The sequence below is a fragment of the Paroedura picta genome, chromosome 7 (assembly GCF_049243985.1).
Source record: "Paroedura picta isolate Pp20150507F chromosome 7, Ppicta_v3.0, whole genome shotgun sequence".
NCBI lineage: Eukaryota > Metazoa > Chordata > Lepidosauria > Squamata > Gekkonidae > Paroedura > Paroedura picta.
The window spans coordinates 43,983,173-44,000,221 of record NC_135375.1 but is presented as its reverse complement, the minus strand read 5'-3'; the positions used below and the strand labels follow the sequence as shown (position 1 = coordinate 44,000,221).

At 39.3% G+C, this 17,049-nt stretch overlaps 1 protein-coding gene across 1 annotated transcript in view; it reads right to left on the bottom strand.

The window, feature by feature from the left end:
* Positions 1–611: 611 nt before the first annotated feature.
* LNPEP (leucyl and cystinyl aminopeptidase) overlaps positions 612–17,049 on the bottom strand; it is a 51,522-nt gene continuing 35,084 nt past the window's right edge. Inside the window, exons 12-18 of the mRNA XM_077347675.1 lie at positions 13,343–13,526; positions 11,734–11,890; positions 10,850–11,034; positions 9,262–9,423; positions 6,497–6,637; positions 5,226–5,307; positions 612–3,565 (exon numbers count right to left, since the gene is read on the bottom strand). Coding sequence (XP_077203790.1) covers positions 3,431–3,565; positions 5,226–5,307; positions 6,497–6,637; positions 9,262–9,423; positions 10,850–11,034; positions 11,734–11,890; positions 13,343–13,526 — 1,046 coding nt within the window. The 3' untranslated portion in view covers positions 612–3,430. The remainder of the gene's footprint in view (positions 3,566–5,225; positions 5,308–6,496; positions 6,638–9,261; positions 9,424–10,849; positions 11,035–11,733; positions 11,891–13,342; positions 13,527–17,049) is intronic.

The window sequence follows — 17,049 nt, the reverse complement described above, 5'->3', positions numbered from 1 at the left end:
GACACCTTCAAATTCCCATGTCTGTCTGTTAATAGTCTGATGCTCATGGAAAGCTTACTTTATCCACCTCAAAAGGAGGGAGTGACTGCCATTATTGTTCTCCTGCCTTTAAGAATTATGCAACTATTTTAAAGAAGAAACGTGGTTCGCTCTTTTGTGATTTGGTCACTGCATCTAACTTTCATTTGAAAAATGAAAAACAATATTTCTATGTATTTTTACAAACTGTATGATGTGAACATGAGAGGTGAAAAGTTGAATGTCATTTTCCCCTGGTCTAACTTATGAAGTTTGACAGTGGAATGCTACAAATTGTGCTTTAAACTCGTAGAGACATGATAATTAAGGATGATACCTAGAAGTTATAAATTAGACCTGGATTGAAACCTAGTCAGTTACAGTCAGCTGAGCAGTAGATTTGAGAAGTATATGCAAGACTCAATACCCTTTGAGAAAACATGTTAGCAGATGCTTCTGGTTTTAGTATCAATGAATGCTCCAAGTTGACTCAGTGATATTAACAACAGAACTCTTGCTTGTGTGTCACTTTTGATGTGTACATCAGAACTCCACAGAGCTTTAGATCATAGTAATTGACTTCTAGTCCCAAGGACCTAAGAATCAGTTTTATTGCAATACATTCGAATAAGATGGGCATAAAAAAGGTTTAATTAATTCGATAACCACAACACACACCTTCCTATAGGTAAGACAATAGTAGTGAAAGGAGAGTGTAAAAATACAGACTTTCTTTATATACACCAATATGTTCCTTTCACACCAAATATAGTATAATCCATAAGGCACATGAATCATTGCTACTATTAGATTAAATACAACCAAGATTGTCCCTATTCCAATTCTTTCTTTGCAAAAACCCACAACCCAGAAAGATTTAAAACCAAATTCAAGACGATTAAAGAGAAAAAATCATTACTTGAACATTTCTGTGATATATTTCTACATAAGGGGTTGGTGGGAGGAAGAGGCTGAAAAAAGAGAAACATTCTCTCTGACAAAATTTTAGAACTGAGAAATTAAGAGGAGTGACATCAGCAAGGTATGGGTGCGTGCATGTATAAACAGGAGATACTATTGAGTATGATGCCATAACATCTCTAGATGTTTCCAAAGCTAAGAAATATTCAACAGAACTAAGATTTCACCATTTAAGAACATATACCAGTAATAGCCCTGTATGTGTCTTAAAACACTAGAAAATTCTTTACTTGAACAAGACTCACTCCATATTATTAAACTACAGAAAAGACCTCTGAATATTACTACAATGCATAATTATCCTTCTGAAAGGATCAGTACAGCACAGATTAAAGTTCATCTAACACAAGACTTAATACCTGTGAACCGCTGCTTTGGCTTGAATTTAAAAAATAAAGGAAAATCCAACCACTCCAACTTTCAGTGAACCAACAGGAAATTAAAAAAGAAATCAGAGCTTGTTAGAATCCAAACTGTATTTCACTTGCAATTTTAGAAGTAAGTGAGATAGCTTTGATCGGTTCTCCTGGGGATTGACTCTCAGTCCAGGCATGGGCAAGCAAAGATTAAACATGATTGACCACCACATAAAAAAATCTAAATTCCATACTAAAAAAAATAAATAACTGAACAGAGATCTTAGAAAAACAGTGCTTTTAACATTATATTCTTAATTTGAAGATAGTGGTGTACTATATTTTCAAGTACACTTCACGTTTCCAGTAGCAAGTGAATCTATATACTGCAGAACAGTGTTGGGTGACCCAAGAATGAGAAATAACGGGTCAGTTAATCTACAGATTTAAAGCCATCACTACTGTAACTAAACAACCTGAAGAGAGGATCAGTGCATAGGAGAAGGTATAGCCAGGAGAGGAGTGTAGAACAGGAAGATCAGAAGAGAATGCTGAGCAATCCACATCCTCTATCCTGGTCATGGCAACCACATGACCTTAAAGGGATTTTTTTTCTTTTCAGTTAGAGTAAGTGTGTGTGTTTGTGTGTGTGGGGGGGGGGATCTCTTCTTGGATTATATCAAGATGAGATGTTTCTGACCAGTCTGAAAAACAGAACTACCTAAGAATATTGAAGAGCTTGCTTCAATATAACCAAACACATTACTTTCAGTTACTCTGTCCTGTTTTCTTCATAGTTGGAAAGCTAGGTATTTTAATCAAAATTTTGCTATATATGTGATGAATCAAGACAGACAGACAGCCACAGCAGCCCTGATGAAATCCAGTTTTCCATTTTTAACAGTAAGGAGCTAATTTGGTTCTAAATGCTTTCCTTGCCCTTATGTCTGTCTGTCTTCAGAGTGGCCTAAACTGTATTCAGACACCTGAAGTGCCTCTGATTTGCACACCCTTTAGTAAATTTAACCTGTCTTGGGTCATCTATACAAAAATTTCCATTTCAGCTTTGCCCAGCATTGTTGGCCTATCACAGAGAACACATGAATAAAAGCAAGATTTCCAGGGCTGGGTCGTGTAGCATACATTAATTAATGCTGTGTCATTTTATTCTGCAGCATACATTAATTAATGCTGTGTCATCTTATTAACGAGGACCCTCAGAAAGATGCAAAGTAAATAAAGGCTGGAAATCAGCAGTAAAAGTATTGCATCAGGCAGAATAACTGCCTGTATAATGTTCTATAGAATTTTTTCAACAGCGCTAAAAAGTACATTTATGTAACTACAAGAAGGTGGGATGTCTGAAAGACAGGATTCAAAATTTTATCCATCTCATTTATCAAATTATACACAAATTTTGCCCCTTCCCAATTTTTTAAAATAAGAATTGCTTGACTTATTTAATATACAGTTGTAGCACTCAGCTACACTGAAAATTATAATAAATTTTCTACCAATAATTATATCCTATACATGTATAACTTTTGGCAAATAATCCAAAAGAAATCCAACATTTGACTTCTAGCTTTTCACCTCCATTTTATATGCTTTAGCAGCCACTGAGAATCATGGTATTTAAACAAACACGTGCTCCACAACAAGTACAGTATTTACAACGCAAGAAATTGCTGACAACACAGAAGGTGGATCAGACAAAGGAAAGCGGCTCTCGGGGGAGTTGCTGCCTTGTTGCTCTTGTCCTGTCTCTATCCAAATTTGAGAAAATGCAACTAGGTTTCAAAATGGAAGGGAGAAGCGCAACCATATTAGAAGTTGTCTCCTTTTTGAGTAGATGTTTGGCCAATGAATGGCTACTCCCTTAAAAAGCAACAGTGCCCAGTTCACGCCAAAGAGAGCCAGCTTAGGAAGAGATGTACCCTGAGCTAACTAAAATCCTCTCACAGTGCAAAGAAAGTTGCATTGCCCTTTTTCAACCCTGGTTTTTGCAAAAGCAAAAAGACTACGAGTCGCAGCATTCCAAGTGGCTAATATGAGCTCTGGGAGCACCGCAAACATTACAGCAGCAGCTTCTCTAGATTCACCAAGTTTATGTTCATCCAATGGATATTCAGTTGAATTGTCTCAATGGCTTCTTGGACACATCGGAGTTGTGCAGTCTCCTCTGACTTAGACTCAAAGAATGCCTTCACCTAAAGAAACAAAACATATGTTTAAAAAAATGGCAGGACAAAGCAAATGAGCTTTTACTGATGCATCTGGAAAGCCAAACAGGTAAGAAAAATCTCCATTTAGAATTGGATGCCAATTTGTTGTTGTTAGGTGCGAAGTCGTGTCCGACCCATCGCAACCCCATGGACAATGATCCTCCAGGCCTTCCTGTACTCTACCATTCCCCGGAGTCCATTTAAGTTTGCACCTACTGCTTCAGTGACTCCATCCAGCCACCTCATTCTCTGTTGTCCCCTTCTTCTTTTGCCCTCGATCGCTCCCAGCATTATGCTCTTCTCCAGGGAGTCCTTCCTTCACATGAGATGGCCAAAGTATTTGAGTTTCAGAATCTGGCCTTCTAAGGAGCAGTCCGGGCTGATCTCCTCTAGGACTGACCGATTTGTTCACCTTGCAGTCCAAGGGACTCGCAAGAGTCTTCTCCAGCACCAGAGTTCAAAAGCCTCAATTCTTTGACTCTCGGCCTTATTTATGGTCCAACTTTCACAGCCATACATTGCAACTGGGAATACCATAGCCTTGCTAAACACACTTTTGTTGGCAGGGTGATGTCTCTGCTTTTTAGGATGCTGTCTAGATTTGCCATAGCTTTCATCCCCAGGAGCAAGCGTCTTTTAATTTCTTTGCTGCAGTCCCCATCTGCAGTGAACTTGGAGCCCAGGAAAATAAAATCTGTCATTATCTCCATTTCTTCCACATCTATTTGCGAGGAATTGAGAGGGCCAGATGCCATGATCTTTGTTTTCTTGATGTTGAGTTTCAAGCCAACTTTTGCACTCTCCTCCTTCACCCACATTAAAAGGTTCTTTAGTTCCTCTTCACTTTCTGCCATTAGAGTGGTATCATCTGCATATCTGAGGTTGATATTTCTCCCTGAAATCTTGATCCCAATTTGTGACTCCTCTAATCTCTCACGTTGTGCTCCACATACAAGTTAAATAGGCAAGGCGACAGTATACATCCTTGCCGAACTCCTTTCTCAATTTTGAACCAATCAGTGATTCCATGTTCTGTTCTCACTGTTGCTTCTTGACCTGCATATAAGTTTCTCAAGAGACAAATAAAATGCTCTGGTATTCCCATTTCTTTAAGAACTTGCCATAATTTGTGCTCCACACAATCAAAGGCTTTAGCATAGTCAATGAAGCAGAAGTAGATGTTCTTCTGGAACTCCCTAGCTTTTTCCATCTCTAGTTCCTCTGCCTCTTCGAAATCCTGCCTGTACTTCTGGAAGTTCTCGGTCCACATATTGCTGGAGCCTAGCTTGTAGGATTTTGAGCATAACTTTGCTAGCATGAGAAATGAGTGCAATGGTGCGGTAGTTTGAACATCCTTTGGCATTGACCTTCTTTGGGATTGGAATGTAAACTGCCAATTACACTGTAAATAATAGCCATCTTATTACATACATAACAAGTTCAACAGCAGTCTCTTAAATTCCAAACGTTGGTACGTAAGTTATGACTTAGAGACTAACAAGAGTAGAAGAATAGGGAATGGAAGCTGAAAAAATGCCAAGGCACAAGATTTTGACCCCTGCTATGTATTCTCTTGCAATCATGTCAATGACAATACCCCACACCTCCCAAAGCAGTATTTTTGTGAAGTCTTTTTTCAACATACCTCACGCAGATGTTCCTCTGTTGAGAACTGATGAGTTGTTGAAGTCACAATATTTTGAATTGTGAATGATCCACTGTGAAATCTAAAATTAAAGAGAATGCATAAAGATCAGCTAGTATTTATTTTAAAATAATTAATTAATGTCAGATATGTTGAAGTTATATGGTATGTGACAATATTAAAAGACAACCACTTTTATAAATAAAGTCAGGAGATTTAACTTAGTCATAAAAACAATTATATATTATAACTAGCCTTAAAGGCCGCTGCAGGACAAATACAGTGGGCTCTAGGGAAAGCCTCCTACAGGGGAAGGGGGTGGCTCCCCTTCCCCCATGGGCCGGGAAGCCTTCAAGTGGCCGGGAAACCTTCAAGTGGTTGGCTGGGGTGGCCAGGAATGCAATGGTGGTGAGTTCGCCAGAGGGTGGGGCAGGCCCTGTCTGATCTTTGGCCCAATCGGGAGGCGTGAAGCTTTATTATACAGCGAAGCTGTTACAGAGGTCCTATAAAATTTATAGGACATTGTTCTAACTCAGGAGGGTAGGTAACAGCAAAGTTGGAGAACACTCTCCAAGAACACATACATGCTTCACAAATTAGACACGGTGTTTTGAATTATGCCTGGCATCTGAAGACAGAATCTGGAATGGCAGGGTTACTGCTTGGAATGCAGAAGGTCGCAAATTCAACTTCTAGCATCTTCAGTTAAAGGAAACAGGCAGTCAGTGATGTGAAGGACCTCTGCCTTGGAGAGCTGCTACAAGCTTGAGTAGCTTGGGCCAAGATCCTAATTCAGTATACTGCAATTTCATATGGTCATGCATGCTCTTGGTCAGTCAGCATGCACTGCACTTCCGTGACCAAGGCAATCTCCATGTACGCACGATGAAGGAGCTAAAGGTTTCAAAGAATGAGTGTGGGTGGGGGTCACTTAATCAGATGCTGGATGTGAAAACAAAGTCAGCAGATACATGCAAACACACACACACAGAATGTTAAATGTCAAGATCATACCTATTCCATCTCAATGTCAAAACTCAAAAGAATGTAAGATGGCCAGTTACTACAGCTATGTGAAGTTAACTGCAAACAATTTAAAAAGAGGATGCTTGTAGATTCAAGAAACTAATGTGTAGATGTATAAAACTTAACTGTATTAGTAGTACTTCTCAATTTAAAAAATAGCCCTACATAGTATGGTTTGTGTACTGAAGATGAGTATGTATTTCCACACGCGCTCAGAGTAAAACAGAACTCAAGAAGAGTCTTACTTTCTTATAAGTTGATCCCAATTCTCTTTGACGAAGTCCCAGGCCACTAAGTGCCCGGGCAAAGTCTGGCTGACTGTTCTTATAATATGTGAAAGATCCTGTGATCTAATATGGACTCCTTCGAGACTTATTTGCATCAACCTAGGTAGAGAAAGCAGCCTAAGTAAGAGACTTTAGAGATACACCATTATGAGACATCTGAACTGGGTATGGTACAATGCATTGCAACTGAGGAATTTCCCTGGCTGAGTGTCAAGCAGCAGTCAAAAAATCACATTCTACCTTAGAAAGTGTTCTCTTCCTCTGTGCTAGATATAATCCCATCAAAATTCTGATCCTTCTATGATCTTCTGCATAGTCACAAATCAAGATTCCAATGTGATGATAAAAATCCTACACAGAGTCCAGACATTGTAGAAATCTTACACCAAGTTGTTGTTGTTGTCAGCCATTCAGTCATGTTCGACGCTTGGCAATCCCATGGCACAGTATTATCATTATTTTCTAGTTAGTAGTGTTCACCAAGCAGTCACACACCTCAGCATATGAACTTTGGTAGGGCATATTTATCTTCATTTCAGGGTGAATGCCATCCTCCTAATAGTTCTTTTCCAGCATGCAAAGTAATCTGTTGCAAATACAGCATCTCAACCATCACAACCCACTTTGAGTGCCCAGTGCTTTAGAAAAAAATAAGAGGAACACTGGAAACTACATGACCCAGGATTCCTTGAGGTAGGGATGCTGCTTAGGTATGCATGCATAGAAAAAAGGGCAAAGGCAATTTCAGAGAGTTACTTTAGCCCTACACGCACACACTGTATATGTACAAATATATGCAGGGATGGTTAGAATTGTATCCACTGGCTCTACCCTTTCACCCAGCCTCCATGTGTTAGAGAAGCCACACTGCATATGTGCAATCCATTACTTCATTTTTTCCAAGGTATTTTCATACATATGGAGCCTATATGCATTGGCCTCTATTTGTAATCTTGCATATGGGGCCTCTGAAATATAAGGTGTGGAAAGGATGCAGAGTGAGAAGATGGAATTCCCCCACCTGCATAAGTTTGGACCGGTAAAGACTATCTGCTTGGAGCCAAAGTGACCTCTAAATCTGCTTCCCTCCACTTGCATTCCCTTTTGCACATATTCCTTTTGTATTCAGCAAGAGAACAAAACAGGAAGAAAAAAAAATCTGGGTTAGATTCAATGCTTGCTTGCCACCAGAAGAACATTTCCCCCAGTGGAGAAGGGATGACTTCTGCTGATTTTCTCATCACACTCTAGGCCCCTACCTCTCGTATAACATGACTTGTAGGCACTGCCTGAATCCTGGGGAACTTGCAGGCCATATGCGGTCAGGGTCCTGTGTTCCTCAAGGACCATTTGTCTGCATATATTCCCCAAAGTCTGACATGCTCTATCCATTCCAACAACGTGGTGATCCCCAAAGAAGTCCACCTCGCTTCGACCAGAAGCAGAACCTTCTCAGCTATGGCCCAACCTGGTGAAATGAGCTCCTCAACAAACTCAAGGCCCTATCAGAACTCAAACAGTCCCGTAGGACCTGCAACACAGAGCTCTTCTGCTAGGCTTTCAGATGAGGCCAATGGCTTTCCCACAACTGTCCCTCTACCAGGCAGCCTTGACAACCAAATGTCTCTGACTGTTGTTGTTACCCCTTCAGTGGTTCATGATTATCATATGTTGTGCTGTTAACTGTTTATATCCTTTCTTGTTCATACTGTACCTTTCCCTACTTCTTTTATGTGCACTGCCCTGAGACATCACAATTATATAAATTGCATGAATCAGTCAATCAAAACATTTTTAGGGGAGCAATGGACTGCACAGGAAAAGCAATATTGTGCTTTTCTGGATCCAATCTATGGAATGGAACTAAGAGAAAAAGGTATCTCCTTAGCATAGCATCCCCTTCCTCACAATACTTGCTCCAGCCTCCTCCTCTTTTTCCTCTTCCCATCCACCAACCAACTTACCTTTTATTTCTTCTCCATCTTCAGTAATAATTTCATTCATAGCCTACATTTCTCCACAATAGGGACTCAAACCAGTTTACAAAATCTATCTTTCCTCCATTTTATCCTCAGAACACTGTGAGATAGATCAAGCTAAGAATGAGCATCAGGCCCAATGTCACCCTGTGAGCTTCTATGGCGCAATGATTTTAACCTAGCTCTCCCAGATTCCAACCTGAAACTGTAACTCACTATACTAGATTGGCTATTGTGCAGATGTTGAACAACAGAAATCAGTCGAGACTCAGTATGCAAATCAGGTGGTTGCTGGTGAGCCTGATGCTGATTACCAGATCTTCAAAGACAAAAACAGTTCTGGAAAGAGCATGGACCCTTTCCACTGCCTTTTACTGATAGAATCCAACAATGGAAGAAGACAATACAGTTGTGGTTGCCTAGCAACAATCACCAAGGTCATTCAATTCTTAAAGCTGTGGGTACTGCTTCTATTAGCTCCCAACAATTTTTAAAAGATTTTCCTGCAAGCCTGAGCTATTTTTCAGGTCTGTAAAAGGATCTGTCTTTTCTGTTCATGATTCCAGCCTTTGGATTTAAGTATCCACAGATCTGGCCAGATTGAGAATTAGACTGACTGATGTACAAACCTGTAGCGATCAACCAACCAAAATGGTTAAAACCAAAAAAATGCCCACACGAAAAGAAGAATCAATGGCTGGCCGGGATGATCCTTAAGATTTTAGTTTTCATAAAGCTTCATACCTGATCAGATTTCCAACATCATCTGTGCTGGCTAGTGCTTCAAGGATTTTGAGCTTTTCTGTTTCAGAAACCAAAGAGGAATACATTTTCAAAAGGAAGTGCCAGCCAATTTCAGTTTTTGCTCCAGCTGTGAATATGATCTTCATAACATCTGTTGGCAGACTACACAGGGAGAACAAACCTTTATGAGAATAGCTTAAAGACAACAGCCACTTCAAAGCATTTTAGCTAAAAATGCCCTAAGTGATAACCCCTCTTAAACAAATCCCTAGATGCGAGAGAAGAATTTGTATGTCACACAAAATAACATCAGAAGACTGATCAGACAGAAAGGTAACAGGGAAGCAAGGCTGTAAAATATTAAAGGTATAATTCGCTTTGGAGGAAAACAGCCCAACATTAAATGCACACTGGGTCTCGAGTAGCAACAGCTGCCTCACATGTCCAGGGGGGCCACTTCTATTCATTTTGGGTTCATCTCTTATCTCTAAGATCTAAAGGAAAGCTGGAGTGAAACCTTTAAGAGTTGGGGGAAAGGGGGGAGAAGCAACAGCAGTTTTTCTGACTTCCACATAAGCAGGAGCAGACATCATTGCTTTGCCAAAGGAACTCTCAAAGATACAAGAACTAGTTTTTTGGCCACTGATAAGTTTTGTTTTACTTCAAAAGACCCCACCAAAAATTGGTGATGTCATTAGTGTATCCCACTTTAGAACTGAAATCAACCATTTCTTGGTCCTGAACTAGTGGTTGAAGACCCAAATGTATTCACATATATTGCCATTTTTCGAGAAGTCTGCACCTATTAACATCTTGTCCATGTTACCCTGACCCAAGAGCAACTGTGTACAAGTCAGCTCTTGGCATACCACCATTTGAGAGCAGCTATCAATTGGCAGTGGATGCTCAGTGCCACGTGACCCAGGCAGTGAGCCAACTGATGAGTATACTAAATAACTGCATCTAGGAACACTAATAATTGAGATACTGGATGGGCAGCCTGATATTACTCTTTACTATATTGCTAAAATGTAAACACAGGCTTGCATTTCAGGAGTATCAGTACAACGCAAGCAGAGATGAGCTGTTCCACCGTGTTCATATTCAAAAGCAAGGGAACCATAGCCTAGCTATGACTTCTTCAGTGTAAAGCTCCGCTAGGAATAGATGCCTCATTTTGGGAAGGCCCCTTTGTGTGCTCCTAGTGATCTTAAGTGGCACAAGCAGCACCTTGAACCTGCAATCCTGTGCTTTGTGCCTTCATTACCATAAATTCGGCATGTAAACCTACAACTATCTGCTTTAGGTTGATTTATTGACTACAGTGGGATTTATTCCCAAGCATACGAACACTGCCTACTTTGCAAGTCTAATTCAGATCTCAGCAGCCACATTTGTTAACTTCATGAAAAAAGTGGGGTAGAATGTTTCTGACTTGATGACATTAAGTCAAGCATTTCTGCATCCAATGCAGAGAAAAAAAACTAGAGGAAAGTGTCTTATTCTGGCAGTGGTCAAGTAACGGGGAAATGTTTCTTGAGGCCATGGTAAAGTGGATATTTTAATTTTAAAAAAATCTATGTTTCACCTTTTGGTGCCACTGGAAGTCATCCACTCATTAAACAGCATTGTGGCAGTGGTACTGCAGTTTCCTAAGTTATGGGAACAGGCAAAAGTTAGCAGACTTGATTGCAGCTCCTGTTCTGAAAGGCTCTCTTTGTTTGTCCATGTTTGTTTCTTAATATTTTCTCCAAGTATGTTTTCCACTTTTTTCTAAGAAACAACAAAGGAAGAACACCGCTGAACCATAGCAAAAACTCTGTTACAAGTACAAGGATGGTTTTGTTAAACCCAAAGTACTTCAAAATGCTCAATATTTCCTAAGTATCTACAACTCACATTTACAATCCTGGGATCTCTTCTGGCACTCTTCCCTCCTATTCAATTTTCATTAAAAGTCCAGATGGATGGGCTGAATAGTATTGACCCACTGTACATTCACTCTGTAGCTCAAATTGTACCACTATGCTAATTCAAACATCTGGGGCTTACATTTGAGTGCGTACAAAACGGTTTGGACAAGCATTCAAAGATGCTTAACCCAATCTCATTTTCCAAGACCAAAAAATTAAGACTATATCAATGTTGTCAAGCACCAGGAGTATTAGGATTTGTAGAAGATTTCTCATTATCAAAGTTTAGTACAGTGAATGTGTTCTTAAAGCTTGAAATCTATTTGGGGTAGCTCATTCCAAGAACCTGAACTATTAGGAACCAAGCTGCAAGCAGATGGCTTTTGCATCTACTGAGAAATTGCTACTTCCAAGTTGCCAAAATACCTTTTATACATATATTTTCTTGATATAAAATTAGATCTGATACCTGTTTAGAATAGAATGGTTCTACCATACAGTGGTGGTATCTCTTTAAACTTATGAATAGCTAGTATCTGCCTACTGTCCAAGGACTTACCACTATTTTGGCAGCAAGAATTTGCAGTCCCCTCTTTTCAACTAAGTTGTAGATACGATTCACTTGATACAATGCTTCTGTTATTGGAGCAGTGTTGTTTTCTTTCTCTAGGTACCCAATCAGATCAAAGGCCCTATCCATTGATACCAGTCCTAAACTAAAACAACATGAAAAAGGGGGAGTCAAGCATTCTGATTAATCTCCAGTTCTCAGTATCAATAAGAGACCTTTAACTCTCAATAACTTGCATTCACATTCACATAGGACAGTACAGTGTAAAAACAAATGGATTTTGTGATAGCATCTCTTGCAACAGGATGTTAGTGGCATACATTTTTTCTGAACTGAAATAGATAAAATTTCCCAACAGAGGATTTGTCTCAGAAGCAAGATGCCTGATCAAGAAAGAGTCATCTTCCTTTTCAAAATTTTTATACAGGAACAAATATAGGAAAGAAATTGCTTGGCATCCTGTTTTAAAAACCATAGCAATTATTGTTATTATTCTACATTATACTTTCCTTAGTATTTGAACAAAGTTTTATGCTAGGCCAGTCACTCTTTGCTGGAAAAAAGATTTGCTGTTCTTGGAAGCAAAATTTTCAGTGGTACTGTTTTGATGAGGTCCCAAGTGCTATTAAGCTCTACCAATCACAGTTCTACATCCCTTATAGACTATCATTTGCTTCCATTTAGTAAGGCAGCTCTAAACTAAACCTTTTGCTGTTCCTATTGCTTATATTACTATTTACTCTTCTAGTGAATCTTACAGGCTAGTCTTTACAGGTGGCCAAGGTGAGGACTTTTTATTTTTAAAGGCTTTGTAGGTTAAGAAGACTATTTGAATTTGACTTAGCAGACATAAACTGAGAAGGCTAAATGGACCAAGATGCTCACTCATGTTTGTTTCACTGTCTATGAAAGATTAATTTGAAATGAAACTATTCTTGCAGAAATCAGCATCTGTTTACTACAGTTCTCTTGTCTTCATCAACAAAAGTAGCATTGTTCAAAACTCTCTACAGGAGCATCTGACACCTTCAGTAGTCATAGTCAATTGGTTTCCTCAAGTATTCTATTTCTAAAGGAATGAGCTATTATTACTGTAACTGCTTCTTAGATAAAACATCCAGTCAAATTTGGCTGATGACAACCAGAAGTCCACTGTTGTTGTTGTTTTTTCGGGGCGGGGGGGGGGGGCGGGAGAGGAAAGCCTCCTGACTGGACATAGTAATATGACATCTTTTGTCCAATGTCTCTTTTGTGATTATTTTTGAAAGAAATAACATGCTACACTTACAGATTTTGAAAGCTCAAGTTCAAGTCCACCAGTGGACCTTCTGAAAGAATTCACATAAATCTATACAATGGCCATTAAGGCCACCACGAAGTGTCTCGTAACAACAACAATACTGGGCATAATTACTTTATCACACTGACTCTAAAGTAACACATATCAACATTACAATTTGATACTACATTTCTCTTATGTTCTTTCAAAGAAATAGGATTGCCACCTCTTTGCTGCCCATAGTATGTTTGCTGCTCCTTGCTATGTTCTGCAAGACAAGTGAACAGCTGTAGTAATAACCATGGTTTAAAAAATTACCCTGCTAGATTGAAAATGTTATGGATCAGATTAGCTCTGTCACTGGATGTCAGAGCAGTGGGATCTTCGTTCAGCAACTGAATCAAAACCTTCCAGCCATCATCGTCATATTGCACAATATAATAGCCATTCGATTCTACGTTGAACTTGACCCAGCTCACTTTATCTGTAAGTGTAATATTGTCTATGGAGAAAGGGAAACAAAAGTATCATTTTGCTTCATCTTCATAAGTGCACAAACACTTCACCAGAACCATCCCAGAAAACATCTGTCTTCCTAGTTTTACAAAAGACCTGGGTCAGCTAGAAGATCATACTGGGATGCAACTATCATCCATAGGGAAGAAAATAATGCAACATCTCAGGGTATCATACATAACTGGAAGCTATCTTGAACAGACAAGTGGCACTGACCAATTATGCCCAGGCAGGGAAGGGCGAGCCAGTGCCTGCATGACAGCTTATGCATCTGGGCCCTGTCCTGGCCCTGGCCTGCATTAAGAGCTCTGATGGCCCATGGCATCTTGTTGCGGCAGCCATCCAAGGCCCAGCAGGTACAGGCCCCTCCCCCACACCTACAGTGTTCCTGCAGGGACACAAAATGCCCCAATTGGCTTCACAGTGCTGCATAGCTGAACAGAGTGTTTTTAACCACCATTGTGTGGTGGGCCCCTCATGCTCCCCACCTCCCTGCCACCGCCAGGAAACATAGTGGAATATACCCGCCCTGAACTTGCGTGCGTACACACAGAGCTCCGGGGCAGACCATGTGTGCCAGGAGATTTCTTTCCCCTTGTGTACATGGGATGCGTGGCATGCTGCCCCATTGCTAGGAATCGGCAGTGGTCCACTGTGGCCACTGCCATGCATAATCCACCTTTGAATGGATTTTCTGAATGATTCTAGTCCCAAAATGGCCATTCAGCTACACAAGCTTCCTAGCCAGCCCTTCCATTTACCATCATCTATGCCAGCCCTATTGCAGAGAGGGAGCACATGACCAAAGCGCTATATTTAAGTGTAGACTGATAAAGATTAAATTTGGTAATATACTTGTCTAACTACCACAATTAATGCTACGATGATGCTCTGTGCACAGAAAAGACCTTTAGGCATTTAGAGTATTTCTCCACCTAGGGAAAGAACAGGAAAGACTCCATTTTATTTACTTGCCAAATAGGCTAGAGGAACCCAATTGTGAGAGGTTCAGCACACGATGGAGAAATTAATGCACTGAATTCAGTCTTACATTTCACCTTACAGTATATAAAATGAAAAAATCCCATCCTAGTATGAAGCTTTCCAAAGTTAATACCACTAGCAAAATATATTTCATGGCCATCTTAACTATCAGCAGTACATTTGATGTAATAACCACATAACATCCCATCCTTTCCCCAGATCTATTAGGAGTAGCTTTGTTTAAGTCTTTTCTCCTTAAAAATGATCTATTGCTTTTCATTAACATATTTAACATCTCAGCTATGCAGCAAGCTAAATGTTGGCAGTAGCAGCATATGTATTTTTTTTTAATGCACACTGCTTTCATCTTCTCAGAAGCAGTTTTCAATTATAAAAATGTATCTGTCCTGAAGTGAATTACTTACATCTCCATAACTGGCACTATTGCCCCATTCTTTCATATACAGAGGAGCCAGGTTACACAAAGCTCTCTGTTACAAAATCTCTTTTCATTCCTACCGTGAAGCAGTGTTGGTGCGTCCAAGCATATAACTCCAGGCAAACAGAAGGATTATATAGACTGCACATCAAAAGGAAGACATGGAACTATTCATCTCAAAAAGATGAACAAAACAAGAACAGCTCACTAAACATTTATGAATCATAGCAGTTCCTTTACTCTTAAAGTATTTCCAACAAAACAGCATAATTAGTTAACTGGATGGACTGGTTGTATTTTCAGATCACAAGGTGGTACAAGTCCACCTATGCTGAAGAAAGTGGAAGTGAACCCAATTAAAAATATTAAAAGCTATACTATCAAAAACAAAGGTTTCTTTTCCAACATTCACCATGCCAAGCCACTGGGAAACATACAGACAGTGGAAGGAAATAAACTTTATTGCTCTAGAATTTTAAAATTTATATACTCATCCATGGGAACAGCCAAGTCAGTAATATATACTACTAACAGGAAAATACCACCCAAATCAAGAGCATCTGGAACTCAGAAAAGAATACTGGCAATGCTGTCTCCAACTTAAAAGGCCAATGATGTAAACGTTTGTTTTTAACTAAAGAATCAGAATCAAATTTTTATATAGTGGGATGCCTGGGAGAAAGGTGGTATATAAATAAGTGGTGGTGAAAAGAGCCATTGAGTCACAGCTGACTTACAGAGACCCCATAAGGTTTTCAAGGTAAGAGACTAACACGTGGCTGGTCACTGGCTGCCTCTGCACTACATCTGGACTACCTTGTTAGTCTCCCATCTAAGCACCAACCGGGGGCAACCCTGCCTGGCTCTGTGAGCTGACAAGACTGGGCTAGCCAGGGCCATCCAGGTCAGGACATATATTTAAAAACCTACATAATAATAAATCATATGAGTTAAACTATGGATTCCCCAGCTCTGTCTACATACCAAAGTATGACTCAAAGCAGGTAAGAACAAGAGATATGAAGACCCCCCCCCCTTCAGAAAAAATCAGCTTTCCCAACCTAAATATTTTAAAATTGAGGCGACTGGAAAAAAACCCCTCTGAAACACTTTGTTTTTAGAATGGATGAATGTTTCTTAAGTCAAGGTTTTTCATACTTAAAATGTACACCATGGAAGTCTGAGGCTTGTTTCAGTTTCTTCAACGTAAAAATTGAGACATTTGTTAGAGCACTCAAAGAAAAAAAACTCATAAAATAAACAGATACAATTTCAAGAATGGTGTTTAAATGTAAAATAAATTGATAACAATTAATATGCTGTAATTTATTTAAACTGAGACCTCGGGCTACTCCTCATAACACCGAGGTAGGGTACTGTCTGGACTGGGTGGAGGGGGGATTTTTATTGCTGCCAGGGTATGCCGGATTTGTGTTGTTGTGATTTTAATGGAGGTTTTAATGGGGGCCAATATTTGTTACCCGCAATGAGCTGCTTCTGGGAGTGACGGGCTAGAAATCAAACAATAAATAAATAAATAAATAAATAAATAAATAAATAAATAAATAAATAAATAAACAAACAAACAAACAAACAAATAAATATATTAAACAATACTTTCAGTGTTCTAAGGTTTAGCTTAATATCCAAACATGCTCCCTAATGTAACTTTATAAGCTTCTGTTCAATGCACTTTCTTTTGCTTACTACAGAATTTATTTTCTCCCTTGATTTCCCCCCACTTGTCAGACAGCAAAGTTAAAAAACACATGTACTGTACTGACACAGGGTACAGTAGTTTGCAATGCTTTTTCAAGTATTGGGTATATTTGCAATTTTTATTATAGAAAATGAAAACAGTTATAATTTTAAATTCCATAAATATGCCAAACAGTACAATTTTATATGTAAAGTAAGCAATCGTGCATCTTACGTTCAACCACTAAAAGAATTATAAGTTTGATAGGAACAGAAAGTATTGCATATATTTCCATTTTTCTCTGAACTGTCCCCCCAAAAAAACTAAAAGAAAAACAAAGGTTTTCTTCCTGCTGCTTCAAAATGCATACAAAAAGTAAAAACAGGA